Raw genomic sequence first — 26342 nt, forward strand, 5'->3', positions numbered from 1 at the left:
TGTGACTGGTGGCTGATCTGGTGGGAGTGACAATGGCCATATCAGGGATTGAAAGTCAATTTTCATTGAACATGTCAGTGACTGAAAGTCCCGATTCACTGATGACCAATGAGTCCTCTGATGACTGGGGGTAGGTTGGTTGGTTGTCGAATGTCTCTTCCTCGGACTGTTCCGGTTCGTCTGTGTGCCGCAGCTTTGTCTGATCCATATGTTTCCTGCATGTTTGCCCATTTTTGAGCTTGACAATAAATACTCTGTTGCCCTCCTTGGCCATAACAGTACCAGCGATCCACTTGGGACCCTGACAATAATTCAGAACATATACAGGATCATTTACAGAAATATCACGTGACACAGCTGCGCGATCGTGATACCCTTGCTGACTTTGTCTTCCATATTCAATATGATTATTCAAGTCCAGGTGTACAAGAGATAGCTTGGTCTTAAGAGCTCTCTTCATCATTAATTCAGCAGACGAGACCCTGGTAAGCATGTGTGGTCTTGTCCTGTAACTCAGCAGTATGCACGACAGGCAGATCTGCAGTGACCCTTGGGTTACTCGCTTCATACTCTGCTTTATGATTTGGGCAGCACGTTCTGCTTGCCCATTGGATGCAGGTTTGAATGGTGCTGACTTTACATGTTTTATACCATTGAGTTTCATGAACTCTTGAAACTCCTGACTAGTGAAGCACGATTGTCGTTAACAACGATGTCAGGCAGACCATGTGTCACGAACATGACACTGAGATTCTCAATGGTAGCTGTGGATGTACTGGATGACATGATTATACAATCTATCCACTTCGAATATGCATCCACCACACTAAAAACATCTTCCCCAGGAAGGGACCTGCAAAGTCTATGTGGATCCTGGGCTAAGGTTTGGACGGCCACAACCACAGACTCAGCGGCGATTCCGCTGGTGCTTTGGTGAGCTGCATGCAAGCATTGCACTGATGCACACATGATTCCAGCTCAGAGTCAATTCCCAGCCATCATATATGAAACCTGACGATGGCTTTCATCATTACAATGCCGGGATGTGTGCTACGTAGCTCACACATAAATTTCTCTCTCCATTTCTTGGGCATAACAACACGATTGCCCCACAGTATACAGTCCGACTGAATAGACAGTTTGTCTTTGCGATGAATGTAAGGTTTGGTTTCCTCGCACATTTGCTTGGGTATGGCAGACCAATCACCTTTGAGGATGCAACTCTTCACCACCGATAAAATCGGGTCCTGGCTGGTCCAGGTCTTAACTTGTTGAGCAGTGACAGGATTCCTTCACTCTCAAAATCATCCAAAACTAACAATAGGTCCGCTGGTTGTGGCATTTCCACCTCCAGTGTGGGCAACTGCAGATGTCTCAAAGCATCGGCTCAATTCTCGGTGCCAGGCCTATGGCGAATGACATAATCATAAGTGGATAATGTCAGCGCCCACCTCTGGATGCGGGATGAAGCATTGGTATTGATACCTTTGTTTTCAGGGAACAGTGAAATGAGCGGCTTGTGATCTGTCTCCAGTTCAAACCGAGTTAGACTGAGTACTGTTTAACTCCAAGAGGTATGATGTTGACTCTGCTTTATTAAGGCCCAAAGTGACTAATATACAAAATGGCTGACCTTTTATACTTGGGCTGCACCCATGTGCGAGCAGCCCAAAGGCCGCCAACAGTGACGCCATCTAGTGGCTAGTGATCCCAAAAGTACATACATGACAAATATTATAATGCCTTTTAATGCATCCTCCAGTGATAGGAGTAAGTGAGATCGTTGGATTTCTCAGTGAGGTAACTGGATGGTGCAGATGTGTGCTCTAAGAGATGTCAGTCGCATCTATTTCTGCTGCAGCCATACACCACTGCTGCTGGGTACGGCCACAACATGTCCGGTGAGCTACAAGGAACAGATCGCTAGAGAGCAGCCAGGGCAGAAAATGGCTCCCTCCATCTACTCCCAAAGATGTTCAAGACAGACACAATAGCCTCCTAGAAATTGGAGCCCATGACCGCAAATAGCTGGGTAGCATTCACAAGAGAATCTCCTTCGGTGCGAAGGACCTCTTTCACTGGGGATCTTCAATGCAATTGCTCCAGGAGTTGTCACGTAGCTCCTGGTGGACTGCACATAACAACAGTTGATCCACTTGCATATGAAACACTTTGAGACATTCCTAAAACATAGAAACATTGAAACATAGAAAATAGGTGCAGGAGTAGGCCATTCGGCCCTTCGAGCCTGCACCACCATTCAATAAGATCATGGCTGATCATTCACCTCAGTACCCCTTTCCTACTTTCTCTCCATACCCCTTGATCCCTTTAGCTGTAAGGGCCATATCTAACTCCCTCTTGAATATATCCAACGAACTGGCATCAATAACTCTCTGTGATAGAGAATTCCACAGGTTAACAACTCTCTGAGTGAAGAAGTTTCTCCTCAAATGGCTTACCCCTTATCCTTAGACTGTGTCCCCTAGTTCTGACTTCCCCAACATCGGGAACATTCTTCCTGCATCTAATCTGTCCAGTCCCGTCAGAATTGTAGATGTTTCTATAAGATCCCCTCTCATCCTTCTAAACTCCAGTGAATACAGGCCCAGTCGATCCAGTCTCTCCTCATATGTCAGTCCTGCCATCCCGGGAATCAGTCTGGTGAACCTTCGCTGCACTCCCTCAATAGCAAGAACGTCCTTCCTCAGATTAGGAGACCAAAACTGAACACAATACTCCAGGTGAGGCCTCACCAAGGCCCTGTACAACTGCAGTAAGACCTCCCTGCTCCTATACTCAAATCCCCTCGCTATGAAGGCCAACATACCATTTGCCTTCTTCACTGCCTGCTGTACCTGTATGCCAACTTTCAATGACTGATGTACCATGACACCCAGGTGCTCAATAAATGCAAATCTTTCTTTCTTCAAAATTAATTGTAAGAAACAAGGGCTGGAATTTGAACGCCCAGCGAGAATGGTGTATGAGGGGGGTTAAAATTTGAAAAATTTATCACTCGGCTCCAACCCGCCACATTCCCAGCCAGCATCATTTTTACAACAGCGAATCCGGACATCGGCGAGGCTCCTGCTAAAGGCAGGCTGAGGCCTACTTAACATAGAGAAGTCCTGGCCCGGTGACATTATCGGTGTCACGACGTAATATTAGCTTCCAGCCCGGGGGAGGCCTGCAGTGCCTGCAGCCCGGCAGCAGAGGCACGGCAGGAGGGGCAGACTGGCCAGAAGAGGTAAGCAGAGTAAAATGAAGTAAGTTTCAGATATTTGCTTCAGTTTGAAATCCCTGTGGGCCAGAGTGCTCCCCCAGGCCCTGCAAGGAATCCTTGAGCCTCCCCAGCCACAGCCTCTCCTGGTTGCATTCAGATCTGGCTGCTAGTCCGTTCCCACGGGTCCCCAGCTGCGCCCTTCTGTCGTCAAATTCTCGCTCACACCCGCCGGGACTCCATGAACTTTTATTTAAATGAGGCCCTGTCGTTAAGATCAGCGGGACCTCCAAATCCCCGGACTCGCTGGGTGCACTGCCCACTGCTGGGCTTGCTTGCACCATACCCACTCCCCATTTAAAATCAGGGTCAAGGTTTCATTGTACCATTGAATGGTATGAGAAGATCAATTTGAAATGGTTTAATCATTGTACTGGGAGAAAAATCAGGTTGCGCATTTGAAAGATGTAATGGAATTTCAGTGAGAGAGTGAATTCAGAAGAAATCAAAGCAGCATAGTTCAGTACAAAATATATTTTTAAGAACGGCTGGGGGTTCGTTATGGTTTATAACACAATGTCAGGAAAGATTCTTATTTCGTCGTAATTTGTAGTGAAATTGAAAGTGTTTTCTTTATAAATATATTTAAGTTCTTGTTCCAAATAGCAGAGAGGAGATCTTCACCCTGTTTGCTTTCTGTTAACTTTATAGATAATTTCTACTTTACTCTTACATTTGAATTTTCAGAAGGCATTCGATAAGGTGCCACACAAGAGATTGTTGCACAAGATTAGGCCTCATGGGATTGAGGGTAATATATTAGCATGGATTGAGGATTGGTTAACGGACAGAAGAAACAGAGTCATTTTCGGGGGGGCAGGGTGTAACTAGCGGAGTGCTGCAAGGATCAGTACTTGGGCCTTATCTATTTACAGTCTATAGCAATGACTTGGATGAAGGACTGAGTGTAATATATGCAAGTTTACTGATAATATAATGCTAGGTGGGAAAGTGAGCTGTGAGGAGGATGCAAAGAGACTGCAAAGGGATAAAGACCGATTAAGTGATGGGCAAGAACATGGCAGATGGAGTATAATGTGGGGAAGTTTGAAATTATCCACTTTGGTAGGAAGAATAGAAAAGCAGAATATTTTTTAAAAGTTGAGAGATTAGTAAATGTTGATATTCAGAGGGATTTGGAGGTCCTTGTACACAAATCACAGAAAGTGAATATGCAGGGTACAACAAGCAATTAGGAAGGCAAATGGCATGTTAGCCTTTATTGCAAGGGAGTTAGAGTACAAGAGTAAGCAAGTCCTGCTGCAATTATATCAGGCTCTGGTGATACCACACCTGGTGTACTGTGTACAGCTTTGGTCTCCTTACCTAAGAAAGGATATACTTGCCTTAGAGGTGGTGCACTGAAGATTCACCAGGCTGATTCCTGGGACGAGAGGGCTGTCTTATGAGGAGAAATTAAGTAGAATGGGCCTCTACTCTCTGGCGTTTAGAAGAATGAGAGGTGATCGCATTGAAATGTATAAAATTCTGAGAGGGCATGACAGGAAAGATGCTGAGAGGCTGTTTCCGCCGGCTAGAGAGTCTAGAAAAGGGACGGCCATTTAGGACTGAGATGAGGAGAAATTTCTTCACTCAGAGAGTCGTGAATCTTTGGAATTCTCAGCCCCAGAGGGCTATGGATGCTCAGCCGATGAGTATATTCAAGACCGAGATCAATAGATTTGTGGGAACCAAGGAAAAGTGATGTAGAATTTCAGTCATGATATTATTCAATGGCATGGAGGCTCGATGGCTTGTATGGTCTACTCCGACTCCTACTTCTTATGTTCTTACAGACAGTTCCTCAGATTTTCATTGCTGAGTAACTTTTAAAATTAAGTAAAGTTTTTCAGTTACAGAATGTAAAGGATTTAAAAAATATTCTCTGTACGCTCCACACATTGTGCAGCTGAGGTGAGGTATGAACATTGCCATACATTTTATTTTAATGGTAACATTAACTTATTGAAAATAATCAGATTATTGCCTCAGTTAAGATCATTGGCAAAAAAGCCAGCGGGGAAATGAGCAGAATTTTTTTAACGCAGTGTGTTGTTATGATCTGGAATGCATTACGTGAAAGCGTGGTAGAAGCAGATTCAATAGTCATTTTCAAAAGGGAATTGGATAAATACTTGAGAAGGAAAAAAAGTGCAGGGCTATAAAGAAAGAGCAGGAGAGTGGGACTAATTAAATTGCTCATTCAAAGAGATGGCACAGGTACGATGGGCTGAATGGCCTCCTTCGGTGCTGTATGATTCTATGATCTGAGGCAGCAAAATTTCAGTAATTCAATATCATTCCATGGGGCTGAAATTGATGATGTCCCGCTGGTACCTGTTTCTCGCTAGTATTCCGGCGGTCCGTGGTTTTTCACCGCCCACTGTGATCCTCCAGCGCGCCTGTGCTGGAAATGTAGCGGGTGGCAGCGGGAGCGGTGTGTAGCGGGCGTCGGTGGTGGTGCAGGCCATTAGATTTGGCAAAGATCGGGGGCCGAGTTCTGCGCATGCGTAATTTTTTATTAAGGTTATTGAAGGTATTGCTGGGGGAGTAGGCTGGGGATTGGTGAGTGAGTGTGGAGATCAGGACCACAAGGGGCTGGGGGAGTGGGCTGGGGATTGGTGAGTGAGTGTGGAGCTCAGGACCACAAGGGGCTGGGGGAGTGGGCTGGGGATTGATGAGTGAGTGTGGAGCTCAGGACCACAAGGGGCTGGGGGAGAGGGCCGGGGATTGATGATTGAGTGTGGAGCTCAGGACCACAAGGGGCTGGGGGAGAGGGCCGGGGATTGATGAGTGAGTGTAGAGCTCAGGACGACAAGGGGCTGGGGGAGTGGGCCGGGGATTGATGAGTGAGTGTAGAGCTTAGGATGACAAGGGGCTAGGGGAGTGGGCCGGGGATTGATGAGTGAGTGTAGAGCTCAGGACGACAAGGGGCTGGGGGAGTGGGCTGGGGATTGATGAGTGAGTGTGGAGCTCAGGACCACAAGGGGCTGGGGGAGAGGGCCGGGGATTGATGAGTGAGTGTGGAGCTCAGGACCATAAGGGGCTGGGAGAGTGAGCTATAGATTGGTAAAATAAAATTATTAATCTCAGTTGGACTGTGTTGGAAGGGCTGAGCATGTGTAAGTCCAAGTAGAACTGAGGAATTTTTTCATGAGAAGGGTGCGTTCCGTCCGCTTAAGATCGGCTAAGATCAGGTAAGACCTTAGTTTTCAGGACGGCATTTAGGGCGGTCAGTAAATGGATCTTAGTGATCAAATTTGCGTTTTTGGGGCCTTCTCCAATGGGCGGACAGTATCGATTACCGCAGGCAGTAAATATCTAATGAATTTACCGCCGGTGGGAATGTGGGCAGTAATTGATTTTTTTTAATCAAATTCGCATTTCTGGGCAGTAAGAGGACGGTAATATGATGAATTTCCAGCCCCATAAACTTTGTTTCTCATCTGCAAATATCTAAGTTAAAGAAAAATCTATCTGACACACTGGAGTTCACAGGGTCCTGTTTATGATATTCTGTTCATATGACCTTCTTCTGTGAACTAATATAACTGAGGCAACAATCCCATTATTTTAAAAAGGTTAATGTCACCATTAAAATAAGAGGCAGATAAATGTCATCCAGACACATTAAGCATTCATCTGCTAATTATTGCGAACAGTCATTTCTAGCCTTTACGCATATAGACTTGAACAGGACTTTGAATGTTATTTAATTATATTGTTTCCATGCTTTACACAGCCACAATAGGTGCTCCCACTGTAGAAGTTCAGGTCCATGGACAACAAGTAATTCTGAGGTGTATTTACCCTGTTGTTGCAAAACTGACTACAGAGACTGGCCTGAAAGTAAACCGTGACTTTAGATGTAATATTTGCATTTGGCAGGATGGAAACAATGAATTGGTATGTACTGTTAAATACTAAAATGTTATTGGCAAATGTTGATTATGCACAGTTCAAGTGAATGTAGCTTCACTGCTCATGTCAAACAATGCTGTTATTTATCATTGTTTAATTACGCTTTTTAATGTGTTCCATAAAATTAGAAAACTTTACAGCACAGACCAGCCACTGGCCGCTGTCTGAGGCTGAACCAGACTATTTGGAACCTTGGCATCCTATATGACCCGGGCGGAGCTTCTGAACCCATATCCTCTCCATCACCTACTTCCGCCCACTTCCACCTTCGTATCACCGTCTGTTTCCACCTCAGCTCATCTGCTGCTGAAACCCTCATCCAAGCCTTTGTTACCTCTAAACTTGACTATTGCAATGCTTTCCTAACTGGCCTCACACCTTGCACACTCCGTAAGCTTGAGCTCATCCAAAACTCTGCTGCCCATATCCTAACACATATCAAGTCCCGTTCACACATCCCCCTATACTCGCTTACCTCTACTGGCTCCCGATCCAGCAATGCCTCGATTTTAAAATTATCGTCCTTTTTTTCAACTCCCTACATGGTCTCACCTCTCCCTATCTTTGTAACTTCCTTCAGCCCTACAACCCTCCGAGATCTCTGCACTTCTTCTATTCTGGCCTCTTGAACATCCCCAATTTTCATCGCTCCACCATTGCCAGCCGTGCCTTTAGCTGCCTAGGCCCTAAACTCTGGAATTCCCTCTAAATGTTTTTGCCTCACTACCTCTCTTTCCTCCTTTAAGATGCTCCTTAAAACATACCTTTTTAACCAAGCTTTTGGTCATCTGCTCTAATATCTCCTTATGTGGCTCAGTGTCAAATTTTGTTTGATAATGCTCCTGTGAAGCACCTTGGGACATTTTAGTATATTAAAAGCACTATATCAATGTGAGTTGTTGTTGCTCTTGTTTAGCATTATTTTCGGCTCTATTGTCCCTGCATTGTTCTTCTAATTTGTCTACATATGTCTTTGTCTATCACTTTTCCACTGTTTAGTGGTCTACATACTTCCAATAAAGTACCCTTTTCATTCTTTGGGGCTAAAATTGCCCCTTCCCTTAAGGCCTGTTACCGGCGGAAATCGGCGGTCACGCTGCGGAGTGCAATGGCCAACGATTTTTTGTATAATGGCCGCCATTTTGAAAATTCCACTCCTGCGGTATCCCAGTAGTGACCCGCTCCTCACCGCCCCCACCCCCCCCCATTTGCTTTGCTGCTGCCAATCCGTCATAAGTGCGTCATAAGAGTGTGCACCGCTGATGTTCCTCCCCGATGGTGAAATTCCGCTGAAAAATTCTTGCTCCCGCCGCGCAGTGCCAAAAGCTGCTTTTTTCTGCCAGTGCAGTGAGGCTGTAGTCCTTGTAAAATAGCGGTGCAGCTCCCATTAAAAGGGAGGACCTACTGCCGCTGCTGGTGTGTTTTTTTTTTGTCTGCCGACTGCCAGGTCGGCCCGACAATTATGCCCCCGGGTTTGGCCGGGCTGCCAACATGCCCTCTTGGGTGCCAAGCCATTGGCCTGGCCGAAACCCTCCTTGGTAGCCCAGTGGACCGAACTTAAACAATCGCACAGGCTCTCCCCTTTAAGTGAAGGGGAGAGCCGTAGTAACGCGACACCATGCTGATATCAGTGCTATGCTAATGACTAACCACGGCAGCCACTCTGCCCGCCCCCAACTTCCGCCCCTCTAGAGTGCGAACTTCCGCTTACCACCCCACATCTGCCCCCATTATGACCAACTTCCAGTCCGCCGGAAAAAAAAAACGCTAAAGAGCGGAATTTCGCTCAAGAGGCCACTGCATCCATTGCGCCGATAAGAACTACAGAAACAGAGAAGATGAGCCCCGTTTCGAGCGGTGGGCAATTTCGGCCCCTTTAACTCTAATATTTTGTAACTAACAATGTTCAACTTCCAGATCTGCCCTAACCTAAGTTATGTCTTTTTAAAATCCTAATATATCATTACTACCCCCAAAGCAATTGTGCCACTAGCTCACGAGTTTTACTCACCACCTGTCTCTGTTTATTTAATAATCTTACTCATTTTAATCCATTCTCCTTCTGATCTGTTCTTTATCATTTTCTTTTTTTTTAATCTTTTATCTTTTCTACACTCTTTATCCCTTTTTCTTTCCTTTCTGCTTTCTCATCTTGGTTTTCTCTCTCCCATGGCACTAGTTACTCTCCCAGTGAGGACATTGGTCCCAGCCTTATTCAGGTGAATCTCAATTATCCTGTAGAAATGTTTCTCTAGCCAGGCATTTAATTCCTTTATCTTAATATTCTTATACCGACTGGTGCATGGCTCCAGGAGTAATATTGAGCTTACTACCCGTGATGTCCTGCTCTTTAACCTATCTCCTAATTGCCGAAACGTCTTTTGCAGGGTCTCAATTTTATTTCTTCGTGTGCCTGCAGTTCTAGCATGAAACAAAGAAGAGCTTGCATTTATGTAGTATCCTCACATCTTCAGGACTTCCAAAGCCCTTCATAGTCAATGAATTATTTTTGAGTCCAGTCACTGTTATTGCATATCCTGGTCTGGGTCTTGAACCCACAACCTCTGACTCAGACAACAATGTTACCACTGAGCAAGTTGATAAATAAAATCTGGCAGTTGTTCTTCCCTATCCAAAATCCTGAGCACCACTTCCATGCTATCCCTTATCCTGACACCTGGGAGAAAACATATTATTTTAACCTTTGGCTCTGGCTATTCTCCTAACTATGGAATCTCTTATTACTAACAGACTAACTGGAACAAACTAATACCAGACGCATTATAAATTATATATATTAAAGTGAATTACTTTGTAATCTTACTCTTTTATTATACAATTCCCTAGCCGAAGAAAAATTGTCGAATTAGAAAATCAAGGTGGAAATTAAATATAACACAGCCAAGAGTTACTTTATGTGTGTCTGCTCGAGTGAATTCAAAGCAATGGAAAATGAAAGAAGAATGGTCAACACAAAAGTGCTTCAAAGTTCAGTCCTTAAATCTACAAGGTAATGTGGCCATACAGTTAGAATTACATTCAGAATTGCATTGTAAATTGCAACTATTCAAATGGCCCAAGACATCAGCTAAACCTGTGTTAATCTGCAGACTCAGTGTTAACTGATATTCACAACACCTGCAATTGCCATCAAAGATCTCATTACACATGGCCAAAATAATAATTGGTTTCACCTTATTGAGATTTTTGAGCTTTTGCATCTTACTTGTGTTCTCTTGACATGGATTATGACTTGAAAATAGTACTGCTGACATACAATATATGACATATCAAGCATATCTAATTATATGAAATAAATATAATGAAATACATTGAGAAACTAATATAAACCATTATGTTAGAACAAGTGATCCCTCTATTCCATTATCCTTCTATCTCTATACTCATCTGATACATTTTTTTGATGTCACAAACTGAAATACTCATTATTCTATCACCCTGCTAATTTTAATTCGGCTTCAGTTGTCACAAGGGTATTTTATTTTGGTATTATTTAGCTGTAGTTCATTTTTTTATTATAGTACATATTGACAGCAGAGAAATAATGGCAAGATCAGAGTGCAATGCTAGTTGACAGTAAAAAAGGGCACCAAAACTCCATGGTCCTAGGGCAGCAAAATGAACAATTTCTAGGCAGGAAGGGCTGAAGTTACACTAAGAGGCAGAGAATCTGGAAGAAATGCGGTGAGGGGGGAGATGGTTGGTCATACGAATAATAAAAATACATCATACAACATAGTTCCTGCCTTAGTGACTCAAGGTGCATCTCTGGTGTTCAGTGTTGCTAAGGATCTCGGTGGGCGGGTGGAGTGGAGGGGTGGTGGTTGGAATTTAAGCTCTATAAGACTGGTTTCCTGAAATTGTATTTTCTTGGGTCATTTCTCAGTACCTGATGCGATTCCCTGATTATATGGCAAAGGTGTAGGCACCTGCTAACGTTTGCTAACATCACAGTTTGTATTGGTTTTTCAATGCATTTTATTATATTTTATTTTATTTATTTCGCATGATTAGATATGCCTAATATACACACATTTTCTTGTTTTTATATTTTATTTTAATTTAATATTTTATATATACAAATGCCCCTGACCCTGAGGTTTGGAATAGGACCAGGGTGCATACATGAATTTCTGGACCATAATTTATAAGAGAAGATATATTGCATTTAGTTCTCTGATGTAGGTTCAAGTAATATCATCATTCTAAGGAGAAGGTAGTATGCAGTATTTTACATCACATTTTATATAGAACAATAGTGCAATTTCAATTTTATTTTCAGGAGATTTCTTACACCTGCATTAGTGAGTAATAATGTTTTGTTCTCGTTACTTTTTTGTCTTCTAGAGACTCTGATTGTTCTTCTAGCTGTGGTTGCATTTTTCTTGGGGTTTGTAACTGTCAGCGTTCTCTGGAAACTTTTAAAAAAGGAATTAGTCTTACCAAAATCCTTGGTAAGTAATTCTGTAATTTAAAAATAACAGGGGGGCTCTTGGTGCATGCATTGTTTACATTAACCTTTCATCTTTGGGACCTGAACTTGAACCCAAACCACACTGAATGAATTAAAGTTTGCTTTCAGGTGGTCGAAAAAAAACTAAGTAAAATGAACTTGAGCAGGCCCAATCCAAATCCTAGTTGCAGTCAGTACAAAGCAGAAAACCACTGATAATTTGACTAATAGTGGTAAGGAAAGTGCCACACAGGAGTAGTTGGGAGGGATACTGCCATGAATCTGGGGTTAAAGTATATTACTGGGTAAATAGCTCATGTCTGAACGTAAGAACATAAGAAATAGGAGCAGGAGTAGGCCATTTGGTCCTTTGAGCCTGCTCCACCATTCAATAAGATCATGGATGATCTGCTCTTGGCCTCAGCTCCACTTCCCTGCCCACTACCCATAACCCTTGACTCCTCTATAGTTCAAAAATCTGTCTATCTCCACATTAAATATATTCAATGACTCAGCCGCCACAGGTCTCTGGGATGGAGAATTCCAAAGATTCACGACCCTCTGAGAGAAGAAAATCTTTCTCATCTCTGTTTTAAATGGGCAGCCCTTTATTCTGAAATTATGCCCCCTAGTTTTAGATTCCCCCACTAAAGGAAACATCCTCTCTGCATCTACCCAGTCAAACCCCCTCAAAATCTTGTACGTTTTAATAAGATCACCCCTCATTCTTCTAAACTCCAGTGAGTATAGGCCCAACCTGCTCAACCTTTCTTTGTAAGACAACCCCTTCATCTCAGGAATCAACCTAGTGAACCTTCTTTGAACTGCCTCCAATGCAAGTATATTCTTCCTTAAATAAGGAGACCAAAACTGTACACAGTACTCCAGGTGTGGTCTCACCACACCCTGTATAGTTGTAGCAAGACTTCTCTACTTTTATAATCCATCCCCCTTGCAATAAAGGCCAATATTACATTTGCCTTCCCAATTACTTGCTGTACTTGCATGCTAACTTTTTTGTGTTTCATGTGCAAGGACCCCCAAATTTCTCTGTACCACAGCATAATGTAGTCTCTCTCCATTTAAATAATAATATTCTTCCTACCAAAGTGGATAACCTCACATTTTACCACATTATACTCCATCTGGCAATTTTTTGCCCACTCACTTAACCTATCTATATCCCTTTCCAGATTCTTTGTGTCCTCCTCACAATTGGCTTTGCCGCCTATCTTTGTATCATCAGCAAATTTAGCTACAGTGCATTTGGTCCCTTCATCCAAGTCATTAATATAGATTGTAAATAGTTGAGGCCCCAGCACTGATCCCTGTGGCACCCCACTAGTTACAGTTTGCCAAGCTGAAAATGACCCATTTATCCTGACTCTCTGCTTTCTGTTAGTTAGCCAATCCTCTATCCATGCTAATATATTACCCCCAACCCCATGATCTCTTATCTTGTGCAGTAACCTTTTATGTGGCACCTTATCGAATGCCTTCTGGAAATCCAAATGTACTACATCTACTGCTTCCCCTTTATCCACCTTGCTCGTTACATCCTCAAAGAATTCTAGCAAATTGTCAAACATGATTTCCCGATCATAAAAGCATGCTGACTCTGCTTGATTGTATTATAATTTTTCTTAATGTCCGGCTACTACTTCCTTAATAATGTAATCCGGCATTTTCCCAAGGACAGATGTTAAGCTAACCAGTCTATAGTTTCCTGCTTTCTGTCTCCATCCCTTCTTGAATAGGGGTATTACATTTGCGATTTTCCAATCCGCTGGGACCTCTCCAAAATCCAGGGAATTTTGGTAGATTACAACCAATGCATCCACTATCTCTGCAGCCACTTCTTTAAAGGACCCTAGGATGCAGGCCCAGGGGACTTGTCCACATTTAGTCCCATTAGTTTGTCTAGTACTTTTTCTCTAGTGATAGTGATTGTTTTAAGTTCCCCCCTCCCTATAGCCCCTTGATTATCTATTATTATTGGGATGCTTTTAGTGTCTTCTTCCATTGGTGTGCAAAATCAAAACACATGGTTTTGGGGGTAATGTACTGACGTGGATAGAGAACTGGTTGGCAGGCAGGAAGCAGAGAGTTGGGATAAACGGGTCCTTTTCAGAATGGTAGGCAGTGACTAGTGGAGTGCTGCAAAGCTCATGCTGGGACCCCAGCTCTTTACAATTTACATCAATGATTTAGATGAAGGAATTGAGTGTAATATCTCCAAGTTTGCAGATGACACTAAACTGGGTGGCGGTGTGAGCTGTGAGGAGGATGTTAAGAGGCTGCAGGGTGATGTGGATAGGTTAGGTGAGTGGGCAAATGCATGGCAGATGCAGTATAATGTGGATAAATGTGAGGTTATCCACTTTGGGGGCAAAAACACAAAGGCAGAATATTATCTGAATGGCGGCAGATTAGGAAAAGGGCAGGTGCAACGAGACCTGGGTGTCATGGTTCATCAGTCATTGAAAGTTGGCATGCAGGTACAGCAGGCGGTAAAGAAGGCAAATGGTATGTTGGCCTTCATAGCTAGGGGATTTGAGTATAGGAGCAGTGAGGTCTTACTGCAGTTGTACAGGGCCTTGGTGAGGCCTCACCTGGAATATTGTGTTCAGTTTTGGTCTCCTAATCTGAGGAAGGATGTTCTTGCTATTGAGGGAGTGCAGCGAAGGATCACCAGACTGATTCCCGGGATGGCTGGACTGACATATGAAGAGAGACTGGATCAACTGGGCTTTTATACACTGGAGTTTAGAAGGATGAGAGGGGATCTCATAGAAACATATAAGATTCTGACGGGACTGGACAAGTTAGATGCGGGAAGAATGTTCCCGTTGTTGGGGAAGTCCAGAACCAGGGGATGCAGTCTTAGGATAAGGGGTAAGCCATTTAGGACTGAGATGAGGAGAAACTTCTTCACTCAGAGAGTTGTTAACCTATGGAATTCCCTGCCGCCGAGAGTTGTTGATACCAGTTCATTGGATATATTCAAAAGGGAGTTAGATATGGCCCTTACAGCTAGGGGGATCAAGGGGTATGGAGAGAAAGCAGGAAAGGGGTACCGAGGGAATGATCAGCCATGATCTTATTGAATGGTGGTGCAGGCTCAAAGGGCCGAATGACCTACTCCTGCACCTATTTTCTGTTTCTATGAAGACCGATACAAAATATTTTTCAAAGTCACTGCCAATTTCTTGTTTTCCCATTATTCATTCCAGTCTCATCCTCTAAGGGACCAACGTTTACTTTAGCTACTCTATACCTTTTTATATACCTCTTATTGTCAGCTTTTATATTTCTTGCTAGTTTACTCTCATAATCTATCTTCTCCCTCTTCATTACTTTTTTAGTCGACGTTTGATGGGTTCTAAAAATTTCCCAATCCTCTGGCCTGCCACCAATCTTTGTAACATTGTATGCCTTTGTTTTCAATTTAATATCATCTTTAACTTCCTTAGTTAGCCACGGATGGTTCATCCTTCTCTTCGAGTCTTTCTTTCTCACTGGAATATATCTTTGCTGGGAGTTATGAAATATCTTCTTAAATGTCTGCCACTGCTTATCTACCGTCCTATTTCCCCAGTCCACTCTAGTCAACTCTGATTTGTATTACATCTCTTCTAGGTGCTTGACTCAAGCACTAGGGCCTAGAAATTTGAAGCATTGCTAACAGGGCGCAAATGTATTACCAACCGGGCGCAGCGCTGGTGACGACTCCCGCCATATTGGGGAGGAGTTTAGTGGCAGCGCTACGGCTTTGCACCCCGATCTCCTGCACCCAGAGATCGTGACATCATCACTGTGCGCATCATCCTGTTAGCACCCCAGTCCCAAAATTGAGTTTCGCCCCCTTTAGCAGCGCCGAGCGAAAACATAGGCAGCTGCAGAAGGCATGGATCAGGCGGATGGTCACTACCATGGCTGTAATTAAAGACGAGGAGGCTGAGGTAAGTGTATAAAAAAAAGTACCTTTGTTTTCAATGTTTTCGTCCGTGTTCTTCGTGGGGTCCTGCCCGCGATTGCTCAGCCTGGCACTCTCCTTGAGTGCCAGGTCCCCCGCTCCATTGGTGATTCAGGTAGCTGATTCATTTTTTGCAGAGCCTGTAGCGATGGCCCTTCCCGTTAAGGGAGGGAAGGGCCTGTTGAATGCGCCAGTGCTACAGGCTCTAGTGTGCAGTGTTGCTGATGCGTCCGCCACTTTAGCGTTCCAAGAAGGAAATGGAGCACTTGATTTAGCGCTCCACTTTTTTCCATGATTGCTAATGCAAATTTTTTGAGGGGGCGACAATCAATTTCTCCCCCGAGGTGACCAGAGTAGAAAACTGTTCCATTCTCCAGTAATGTTCCTCACCTTAATTAGTACAATATTACAAAAATACTCGTTTTTACTATATCTACATAGTATATTATATATTAGCTCATATAGGATTTTAATATCATGAGAACTTATCCCAAACTTTCTGGAAGAGAATCTCTTCTGCAGGTGGCAAATGTTTCAAAAATATTAATGTCACATGTTTCTACAAAGAAGATAGAAGTAAAAAACAAACGCCCAAGGTCTATGTTGCACAAGCAGAATTACACAAAAATTGCAATATGCAAACCAGCCATTGAGTCCAACCTATTCATGTTGGTTTATATCCTCCATATGAGCAGTAAGAAAGACTTGCATTTATATAGCACCTGTCACAACCACTGGATGTCTCAAGGCACTTTACAGCCAATGAAGTACTTTTGGAGTGTAGTCACTGTTGTAATATGGGAAATGCAGCAGCCAATTTGCATACAGCAAGCTGTCTCAAACAGCATTGTGATAATGACCAAATAATCTGTTTTTGTTATGTTCATTGAGGGATAAATATTGGCCAGGACAGCGGGGGCAATTCCCCTGCTCTTCTTCGAAATAGTGCCATGGGATCTTTGATATCCACCTGAGAGACAGACGGGAACCCGGTTTAATGTCTCATCCAAAAGACAGCGCATCCTCAGCCTAGATTTTTGTGTGCAAGACCCTGGAGTGGGACTTGAACCCACAACCATCTGACTCAGAGGCAAGAATACTACCCACAGAGCCGCAGCTGACACACAGTAGTCTTAATCGCATGTATCTACCCGATTCCCATATCCCTTTATTTCCTTTTCCTTTAACCATCAATCCCATCTGGTCTTAAAAGTTGACATAGTCCCTACTTCAATCACCAGTGAATTCCTCAGCCACACAACCATCTGTGTTAAAACGTTTGTCCCGATAGTGTTCTACATCTCTTACATTTAGGGAGACAAATTCCGTTGCTCCCCGTTTGGAGATGGTAACATTTGAGAGTCGAGACATTTTGTGCCAGGCACGGAAGTCCCGCCCCGCTAGCTAAATTCGGGTTACCGCCCCTGAAAGGAAGTGGAGTGCAAAATAATGTGCTCCATTTCCTTTCTGCGGCGGTAGTGGGGCGGATGGGTTGGGAGCAGGGCACAGCACTACGCACTGTAAAGATAAACCCCAGCTTCTATTCTCCACTGCTAACCGTCTTTTTAAACCCCTCTCCCCAGTCTCCACCCTCACCTCCGACAATAAGTGTGAGGAGCTCATGGACTTCTTTGTCTCTAAGATTGAGACTATCTGTTCAGCCGCCTCTGCCTCTTCCCTTCCTTCCCCAGGCTCACCAGGCCAAACTTCCTCTATGGATCCCCTGCCCTAGCCCTAACCTCACATCTTTCTCCAGTTTCTCTCCGATTTCCCCTCATGACCTTTCCAAGCTCATCTTGTCCATGAGACCCACTTCCTGCTCCCTTGACCCTGCTCCCACCAAACTTCCTTTTCAGCTCCCATGTTAGCTGACATTGTTAATGGTTCTCTCTCCTCAGGTACTGTCCTCGCCTCCCTAAAATTTGTTGTCATCGCCCCTCTCTTCAAAAAAAACAATCCTCGACCCCTCCATCCTTGCAAACTGCTGCCCGATCTCCAACCTCCCTTTCCTTTCCAAAGTCCTTGAACGTGTTGTCGCCTCCCAAATCCTTGTCCATCTTTCCCGCAATTCCATTTTGAATTCCTCCAATCCGGTTTCCGTACCTGCCACAGAACTGCTCTCATCAAAATCATAAATTACATCCTTTGTGACTGTGACAAAGGAAAATGATCCCTCCTCGTCCTTCTTGATTTGTCTGCAGCCTTTGACATGGTTGACCACTCTATCCTCTCCACCGTCGTCCAGCTGGGTGGGACTGCACTTGCCTGGTTCCATTCTTATCTATCTAATCATAGCCAGAGAATCATCTGCAATGGCTTCTTTCCTGCCTCCGCATCGTTACCTCTGATGTCCCCCAAGGATCTATCCTTGGCCCCTTCCTATTTCTCATCTACATGTTGCCCCTTGGCAACATCATCCAAAAACACAGCGTCAGTTTCCACATGTACGCCGATGACACCCAGCTCTACCTCAATACCACTTCTCGCGACCCCCTCCTCGGTCTCTAAATTGTCAGACTGCTTGTCCGGAGCAGAAATTTTCTCCAATTGAATAATGAGAAGACCGAAGCCATTGTTTTTGGTCCCCGCACAAACTCCGTTCCCAAGCCATTGACTCCATCCCTCTCCCCAACTTCTGTCTGAGGCTGAACCAGACTGTTCACAACCTTGGCGTCATATTTGACCCTGAAATGAACTTTCAACCACATATCCGCAGCATAACTAAGACCACCTATTTCCACCTCTGTAACATCGCCTGTCTCCGCCCTAGCCTCAGCTCATCCGCTGCTGAAGCCCTCATCCATGCTTTTGTTACCTCTAGACTTCATTATTCCAACACACTCCTGGCTGGCCTCCCACATTCAACCCTACATACATTAGAGGTGATCCAAAACTCAGCTGTCCTTGTACTAACTCACACCAAGTCCCGCTCACCCATCACCCCTGTGCTCGCTGACCTACATTGGCTCCTGGTGAAACAATGCCTTGATTTCAAAATTCTCATCCTTATTTTCAAATCCCTCCATTGCCTCGCCCCTCTCTAGCTCTGTAATCTCCTTCAGCCTCACAATCCCCCAAGGTGTCTGCACTCCTCGAACTCTGCCCTCTTGAGCATCCCTGATTATAATCGCTCAACCATTGGTGGCCGTGCCTTCTGTTGCCGAGGCCCTAAACTCTGGAATTCCCTGCCTAAACTGTCTCTTTACCTCTCTCTCATTTAAGATGCTTCTTAAAACCTGCCTCTTTGATCAAGCTTTTGGTCACCAGCCCTACTTTCTCTTTAGGTGGTTTAGTGTCAAATTTCTTGTCTCATAATATTCCTGTGAAGCGGCTTGCGACGTTTCACTACGTTAAAAGCGCTATATAAATACAAGTTGTTGTTGTAGCGCTGCCACTTAGGAGGGGCTCTTCTCTTAATTAAAGGGAAAGGCCCAAGCTACAAATGCCGTATTTTAAAAATGGGCCTTCCTGGACCACCAGAGAACAGGGGTGCCATGCCGCCCTGTAGGTGACCCCTGAAGCTGTCCCTGGCATCGCCTGGTGCAGCTTCACGGCACGATACCCAATTTAGGGTCTGGGGTGCTAGCGGGGCTCTGTGCACGTCATCATTTCCGGTGCAGCGGAGCGGGGCACTATGGGTTACTGCACCGCTAAACTCCCATGGAATTTAACAGGAGTCACTAGCGCTGCTGCACCCGGGCAAATAGTCATTTGCACCCCGGGATCCCCGGAGGCGCTAATGGGAGGCACAAACGACCAAAATTTCTCGGCTTTCATTTTTTAACTACGTCCCTTCATTCTAGACCCTCCAGCACTCAAAACAGTCTGGTCTATCTACCTTGCACTATCTATTCATAATTTTAAACACCTCTAAAAACATCACCTCTTAATCTGCTTTGTTCTAACAAAAACAGTCCCAATTTTTCAAGTCTTTCTTTGTGTTTGTATTTCCTCATACTAGGCACCATCCTAATGAATCTAAGCTACAAATGCCGTATTTTAAAAATGAGCCTTCCTGGACCACCAGAGAACGGAGAACACGATCTAATGCTTCAATATCCTCTGCCCTCTCTATTGCCTCAATATTATTCCCATAGTGTGGAGCCCAAAACTACATACAGTACTCCAACTCTGATCTTACTAAGGTTTTATATAAATTTACCTTAACATCATGGCTTTTAAATTTTACTCCTCTTGCAATAAAACCCAGCATTCCATTAGCTATTGTTTTTACTTTATCCACATCATGTACATTGTCATGTGAACTTGAATCTCCAAATCATAGTGCTCTTCCATGTTACCCAGATTTCTCCCATTCAAAGTAAAATTATTGCTTTTTTTTTTCACCAACATGTTCCACCTCACATTTACTGACATTGAATTTAATCTTGTTTGCCCATTCTACCAACTTATCAGTATCCCTTTGTAGATTTCTTTGGTCCTCTGAATTATTTACTATGCCTCCTATTTTAGTATCATGTGAAAATTTGGACACCACTCCTTCTCGCCTTACTGACAAATCATTGATGTACACAGTGAACAGAAATGATCCCAGAACAGAACCCTGTGGGACACCATTACCAACCACTCTGAGGAGATTCCCTTAACTCCTACTCTAAAACCAGTTTTTAATCTAATTTGCTACCGATCCCCCAATTTCATACCCCTTGATTTTATCCGATTGATCTGTGAGGTACCTTGTCAAAGGCTTTCTGAAAATTCACATCCACTGCATTTCCCCCATCCGTCATATCTGACACCTGCGCAAATAAATCATTAGGATCCTTTTAAAATCTGTGTTGGCTGTTTGTAGTTATTTTCTTTTCATCTAGATATTTCATTTTGTCTTCAATTAAATATTCAAAAATTTTCTATACCACAGATACCAAACTAACTGGCATGTAATTACTCAGGTTAGTTCTGTCCCCTTTTTGAAAATGTGTATTGCTTTCTCTACTTTGCAATCCTCCACTCTTAAAGAATCCTAAAATGATAGGGATCTTTCTGAAATTTGTCCTATTCCAATCTAGTGCCCTTGTTTTGTACCTACTTTTTCCGCTTTCTGTTTAAATCTTAAACCATATCATACAATGGTCACTATTCCCAAGATGCTCACCCACATTTAACTCATTAACCTGATCTAAGAAGAATGGCCATTGATGTTGACCCTGCCCAATTGTTGGGGATGGGGCAATTTATATAGTTGAGTGGTTGGTCTGTCCCTGTACAGACACAACAGAGGTGCCCACTCTGACTGCCGGATGTAATAATGCAGCGGTACTCTGCAGCTTCAGTAGAAGAAGCAAGAGGCCCTTGATGGGTCAAAGTTTTAAGTGCCTTGATTTGCATTTTGGGGGACTTTACAGGGCTGAGAGTGGAACCAACAGCTGCTTATATTGAGCTGAGAATATAATGGTTGGAATTTCAGGATAGTCCAGGGCAGAAATCCAACAAATCTGGGTTCCACCCCAAATTGTGAGATCCCGCCCATGGGTGATTTACCTGACTTCCACCTCCCCAAACATTTGAATTCCCAGAGCAAAGTGATTAAAGTGCATCTCAGTAGTCATTAAACAACTCTATTGAGGGTGTTAATCAGCAGTGTTACCAGTTATTTATTTAAGGACGTGCTTATTTGTACTGCCAAAATGGCCACCATGCGCCACCCTTTGTCTATGATTGGTCCCCTTGGCGGATAAGCCACATCCTGAAGTTTCACTGGAATGAAGGTCTCACTGACTTTGCAAATTGTAACTTGATCCACTTTGACTTCCTGAAGCGACACAGGACAGAGCTCCCCAGAAGACAACAAGGGCCAGCCAAAGTGCTTTACCCTAGTCCAAGTGCATGCCTCCCCCAGCCAAAGTGCCTCCTCCTCCATCCCCCCCTCAACCACCCACCCACCCAACCCCACTCCACCATAGATGGGGCAGGCATTGTGTATGGATTGTTAACCTCACTCTCTCTCCCCCCAGCTTCTCTCTCTCTCTCGCTCTCTCCCCGCAACCTCTCTATCGCTCCCCCTAGCCTCTCTCTCTCTCTCTCTCTCCCCCAGCCTCTCTCTCTCTCTCTCCACCCAGCCTCTCTCACTCTCCCGCCAGCCTCTCTTTCTCCCCCCACCCCAGCCACTCTCTCTCCCTCCAGCCTCTCTCTCTCTCTCTCTCTCTCCCCAGCCTCTCTCTCTCTCTCTCTCTCTCTCTCTTCCCAGCCTCTCTCACTCTCCCCTCAGCCTCTCTCACTCTCCCCCCAGGCTCTCTCCTCCCAGCCTCTCGCTCTCTCTCCTCCCAGCCTCTCGCTCTCTCTCCTCCCAGCCTCTCTCTCTCTCTCCCCAGCCTCTCTCTCTCTCCCTCCAGCCTCTCTCTCCCACCCCCCAGCCTCTCTCTCTCTCTCTCTCCCCACAGCCTCTCTCTCTCTCTCTCTCTCCCCCCAGCCTCTCTCTCTCTCCCCCCAGCCTCTCTCTCTCTCTCCCCCCAGCCTCTCTCTCTCTCCCCAGCCTCTCTCTCTCTCCCCAGCCTCTCTCTCTCTCCCCAGCCGCTCTCTCTCCCCAGCCGTCCTCTCTCCCCAGCCGTCCTCTCTCCCCAGCCGCTCTCTCTCCCCAGCCGCTCTCTCTCCCCAGCCGCTCTCTCTCCCCAGCTTCTCTCTCCCCCTAGCCTCTCTCTCTCTCTCCCCCCAGCCTCTCTCACTTTCCACCCAGCCTATCGTACTCTCCCCCAGCCTCTCGTTCTCTCTCCCCAGCCTCTCGCTCCCCCCCTCCCAGCCTCTCTCTCTCCCCCCCAGCTTCTCTCTCTCGTCCCCCAGCTTCTTTCTCTTCCCCCAGCTTCTCTCTCCCCCGCAACAGCCTCTCTCTCTCTCACTTCCCCAGCCTCTCTCTTGCTCCCCCAGCTACTCTCTCCCCCTCCCCCCTCTCTCTCTCTCCCCCCAGCCTCTCTCTCTCTTTCCCTCCCCACAGCCTCTCTCTCACTCCCCCAGCTTCTCTCTCTCCCTCCCCCTCTCTCTCTCGCTTCCCCAGCTTCTCTCTCTCCTCCCCCCCTCTCTCTCCCCCCCAGCCTCTCTCTCTCCCCCCCCCCCCCCCGCAGCTTCTCTCTCTCGCTCCCCCAGTTTCTTTCTCTCCCCCCAGCCTCTCTCTTGCTCCCCCAGCTTCTCTCTCTCCCTCCCCCCTCTCTCTCTCTCCCCCCCCCCACCCACCCCAGCCTCTCTCTCATTCCCCCAGCTTCTCTCTCTCCCTCCCCCTCTCTCTCTCACTCACTCCCCCAGCTTCTCTCTCTCCCCCCCCAGCCTCTCTCTCTCTCCCCCAGGCCGGCTGCTCTCAGTCCCACGCCGGCTGGGGGTGGAAGCGAGTCATGGTGGGGGGAGAGGTGGAGGGGGAGGGAGGCGGGGTGGGGGCGGGAGAAGGCCGGGGCCACTGAGTGGGCAAAGAGAGTGGAGCCTCAGGTCCTGCTTCTCGGCACCACGTGGATAGAATGATTCGGGCCGGGGGGGTGGGGGGAGGGGGCGGAGTTTGACAGGGGCGGGGCTAGACACATGTTTGTCAAAAAAAGTGCAGTACAAATAGTTACATCGTTTATTTAATCAATCTTTATAGATTAGTGTATTGGCATTAAGTTTATCAATGCTCTGATTTTGAATTCAACTTGCAACTTCTATTTCCTAGATGCTTATTGTAAAGGCCATTAACCCATATGTAGACATGAAGATTGAGGAGGATGTATCTGTTGTGATCAAATATGAGGAAGTGATTCCTGTTGAATGTGATCATTTTTTTGAGGAAGCGGCAAGGCCCATTTCAAATCCAGAGATCACTGAACCACTTACCGTTGATCTGAAATATGCTGGGAAGAACTGGTCTTATGATAGACCTCAAACGCTCTTAAATTTTCATTAACTCTTTAATTCCCAAGGAAGCTACATGCTGTCATTGCAGCTCCTTGTCCCAAGTAAATGGTAGATGTTATGCATCATTATTGCGGCTGTATAGGGTCGATATGGACTGAAAATAAAATCACAAAATGACATTGTGTGCACTGTGTAATGAATGAGTTAAAGAACCTCACAAAGTGTTTCTTGATTAGAGAGAGAACTACATGAAAGTTCAACATTTGAATACAACATTTGAATAATATTACATTTCAGAATTTGGTTGGTAATGAGAACCCTCCTAGCATTAAGGAAAGATTCATAGGTTCTCAGCTCATGTGTTTGGTGTATATGTAGATTTTGAACCTGAATAAAATTGAGAAAGAAATAAAGAACAAACATTTATATTGTGCCTTTTGTGCCCCAAATCATTTTACAACCAACGAACCACATTTGAAGCATGGTCACTGTTGTTACATAGACAAACACCAATTTACACACAGCATGGCCTCACAAACAGCAATGAAATCTGACCGGTTAGTTTATTTTGGTGATGTTGACAGAAAGATAAATATTGGCCAAGATATGGGGAGAATTCCCATATACTTCAAAATACTGCCACGGGATCTTTTACATCCACCCGAACAGGCAGATGGGGGTTGATTTCCATTTTTGGCTTCCACTGTGCAGGTGGTGGGTGGCGTGATCGCACTATCCACCTGATGAAGCTCACCGAACACCCAATCCATTTCCATGGTCGGGCCTCATTGGAATAATGTCACTCAGCTCTCATCATCATCATAGGTGGTCCCTCGAATGAGGATGACTTGCTTCCACATTAGTTCACAGATGTCTCATTTGGAAAATGGTGACATGATAGGTCCAAGTCAGCATGGATTTGTGAAAGGGAGATCATGCTTGACAAATCTTCTGGAATTTTTTGAGGATGTTTCCAATAAAGTGGACAAAGGAGTACCAGTTGATGTGGTATATTTGGACTTTCAGAAGGCTTTCGACAAGGTCCCACACAGGAGATTAATGTGCAAAGTTAAAGCACATGGGATTGGGGGTAGTGTGCTGACGTGGATTGAGAACTGGTTGTCAGACAGGAAACAAAGAGTAGGAGTAAATGGGTACTTTTCGGAATGGCAGGCAGTGACTAGTGGGGTACCGCAGGGTTCTGTGCTGGGGCCCCAGCTGTTTACATTGTACATTAATGATTTAGACGAGGGGATTAAATGTAGTATCTCCAAATTTGCGGATGACACTAAGTTGGGTGGCAGTGTGAGCTGCGAGGAGGATGCTATGAGGCTACAGAGTGACTTGGATAGGTTAGGTGAGTGGGCAAATGCGTGGCAGATGAAGTATAATGTGGATCAATGTGAGATTATCCACTTTGGTGGTAAAAACAGAGAGACAGACTATTATCTGAATGGTGACAGATTAGGAAAAGGGAAGGTGCAACGAGACCTGGGTGTCATGGTACATCAGTCATTGAAGGTTGGCATGCAGGTACAGCAGGCGGTTAAGAAAGCAAATGGCATGTTGGCCTTCATAGCGAGGGGATTTGAGTACAGGGGCAGGGAGGTGTTGCTACAGTTGTACAGGGCCTTGGTGAGGCCACACCTGGAGTATTGTGTACAGTTTTGGTCCCCTAACTTGAGGAGGGACGTTCTTGCTATTGAGGGGGTGCAGCGAAGATTCACCAGACTGATTCCCGGGATGGTGGGACTGACCTATCAAGAAAGACTGAATCAACTGGGCTTGTATTCACTGGAGTTCAGAAGAGTGAGAGGGGACCTCATAGAAACGTTTAAAATTCTGACGGGTTTGGACAGGTTGGATGCAGGAAGAATGTTCCCAATGTTGGGGAAGTCCAGAACCAGGGGTCACAGTCTAAGGATAAGGGGTAAGCCATTTAGGACCGAGATAAGGAGAAACTTCTTCACCCAGAGAGTGGTGAACCTGTGGAATTCTCTACCACAGGAAGTAGTTGAGGCCAATTCACTAAATATATTCAAAAGGGAGTTAGATGAAGTCCTTACTACTCGGGGGATCAAGGGGTATGGCGTGAAAGCAGGAAGTGGGTACTGAAGTTTCATGTTCAGCCATGAACTCATTGAATGGCGGTGCAGGCTAGAAGGGCTGAATGGCCTGCTCCTGCACCTATTTTCTATGTTTCTATGTTTCTATGTTTCTATGAAGGACCCGATGTTCCAGTCCTAAACTCCAATTGAAGGGGTGAGGCATGTGCATGGATTTTTTTAACATGTGGTGACCATTGCACACCAGCCATCACATGGGCTTGACAAAACTAGGCCTTTATCCAGTGGCAAGGGTTAACCAGGACGACTGGAGACCTGCTTTGCTGCACAGACCTAGTGCGCGCACATATCACAGTGTGGGCAGGCCCGTGTTGCCCCTGGGCCCTTGGGTCTTCTGGGTCCCATACCCTCTGATACGTCCTTACTATACAGTATAAATGCACACGAGGCCCATGCTTGAGAGAAGGTTAGTCTGTGACCTGTCCTTTATTTCATAGCACTCAAGTGCTGGAAGTGGGTGGAGCTTCCCCTTTTATATCTGAAGGTCTAGGTTAGGAGTGTCTCCCACAAGTTCACCACCTAGTGGTCAGTGTTCCACAGTATACAACTTAGGTCAGATTATACATGGGTTACAATGCTGGTTGAATACATGACATCACCTCCCCCCCCAAAGTCTTTTGGGATCACAGGTTGAGTCTCTCTGGAGGTTTACGCTCCCTTGTAGAGCGCCTGAGTTGGGGCTCCGGTTGTTGGGCGCTGGCCTGAGTGTCTGCTGTTTGTGGTGCCTCA

At 45.2% G+C, this 26342-nt stretch overlaps 1 protein-coding gene across 1 annotated transcript in view; it reads left to right on the forward strand.

Annotated features, from left to right (window-relative positions):
- LOC139266884 (interferon gamma receptor 1-like) overlaps positions 1–23541 on the forward strand; it is a 122098-nt gene extending 98557 nt beyond the window's left edge. Inside the window, exons 4-7 of the mRNA XM_070884500.1 lie at positions 7026–7189; positions 10058–10214; positions 11573–11679; positions 23306–23541. Coding sequence (XP_070740601.1) covers positions 7026–7189; positions 10058–10214; positions 11573–11679; positions 23306–23536 — 659 coding nt within the window. The 3' untranslated portion in view covers positions 23537–23541. The remainder of the gene's footprint in view (positions 1–7025; positions 7190–10057; positions 10215–11572; positions 11680–23305) is intronic.
- Positions 23542–26342: the final 2801 nt, after the last annotated feature.

Source organism: Pristiophorus japonicus, chromosome 7 (genome assembly GCF_044704955.1).
Source record: "Pristiophorus japonicus isolate sPriJap1 chromosome 7, sPriJap1.hap1, whole genome shotgun sequence".
Classification (NCBI taxonomy): domain Eukaryota; kingdom Metazoa; phylum Chordata; class Chondrichthyes; family Pristiophoridae; genus Pristiophorus; species Pristiophorus japonicus.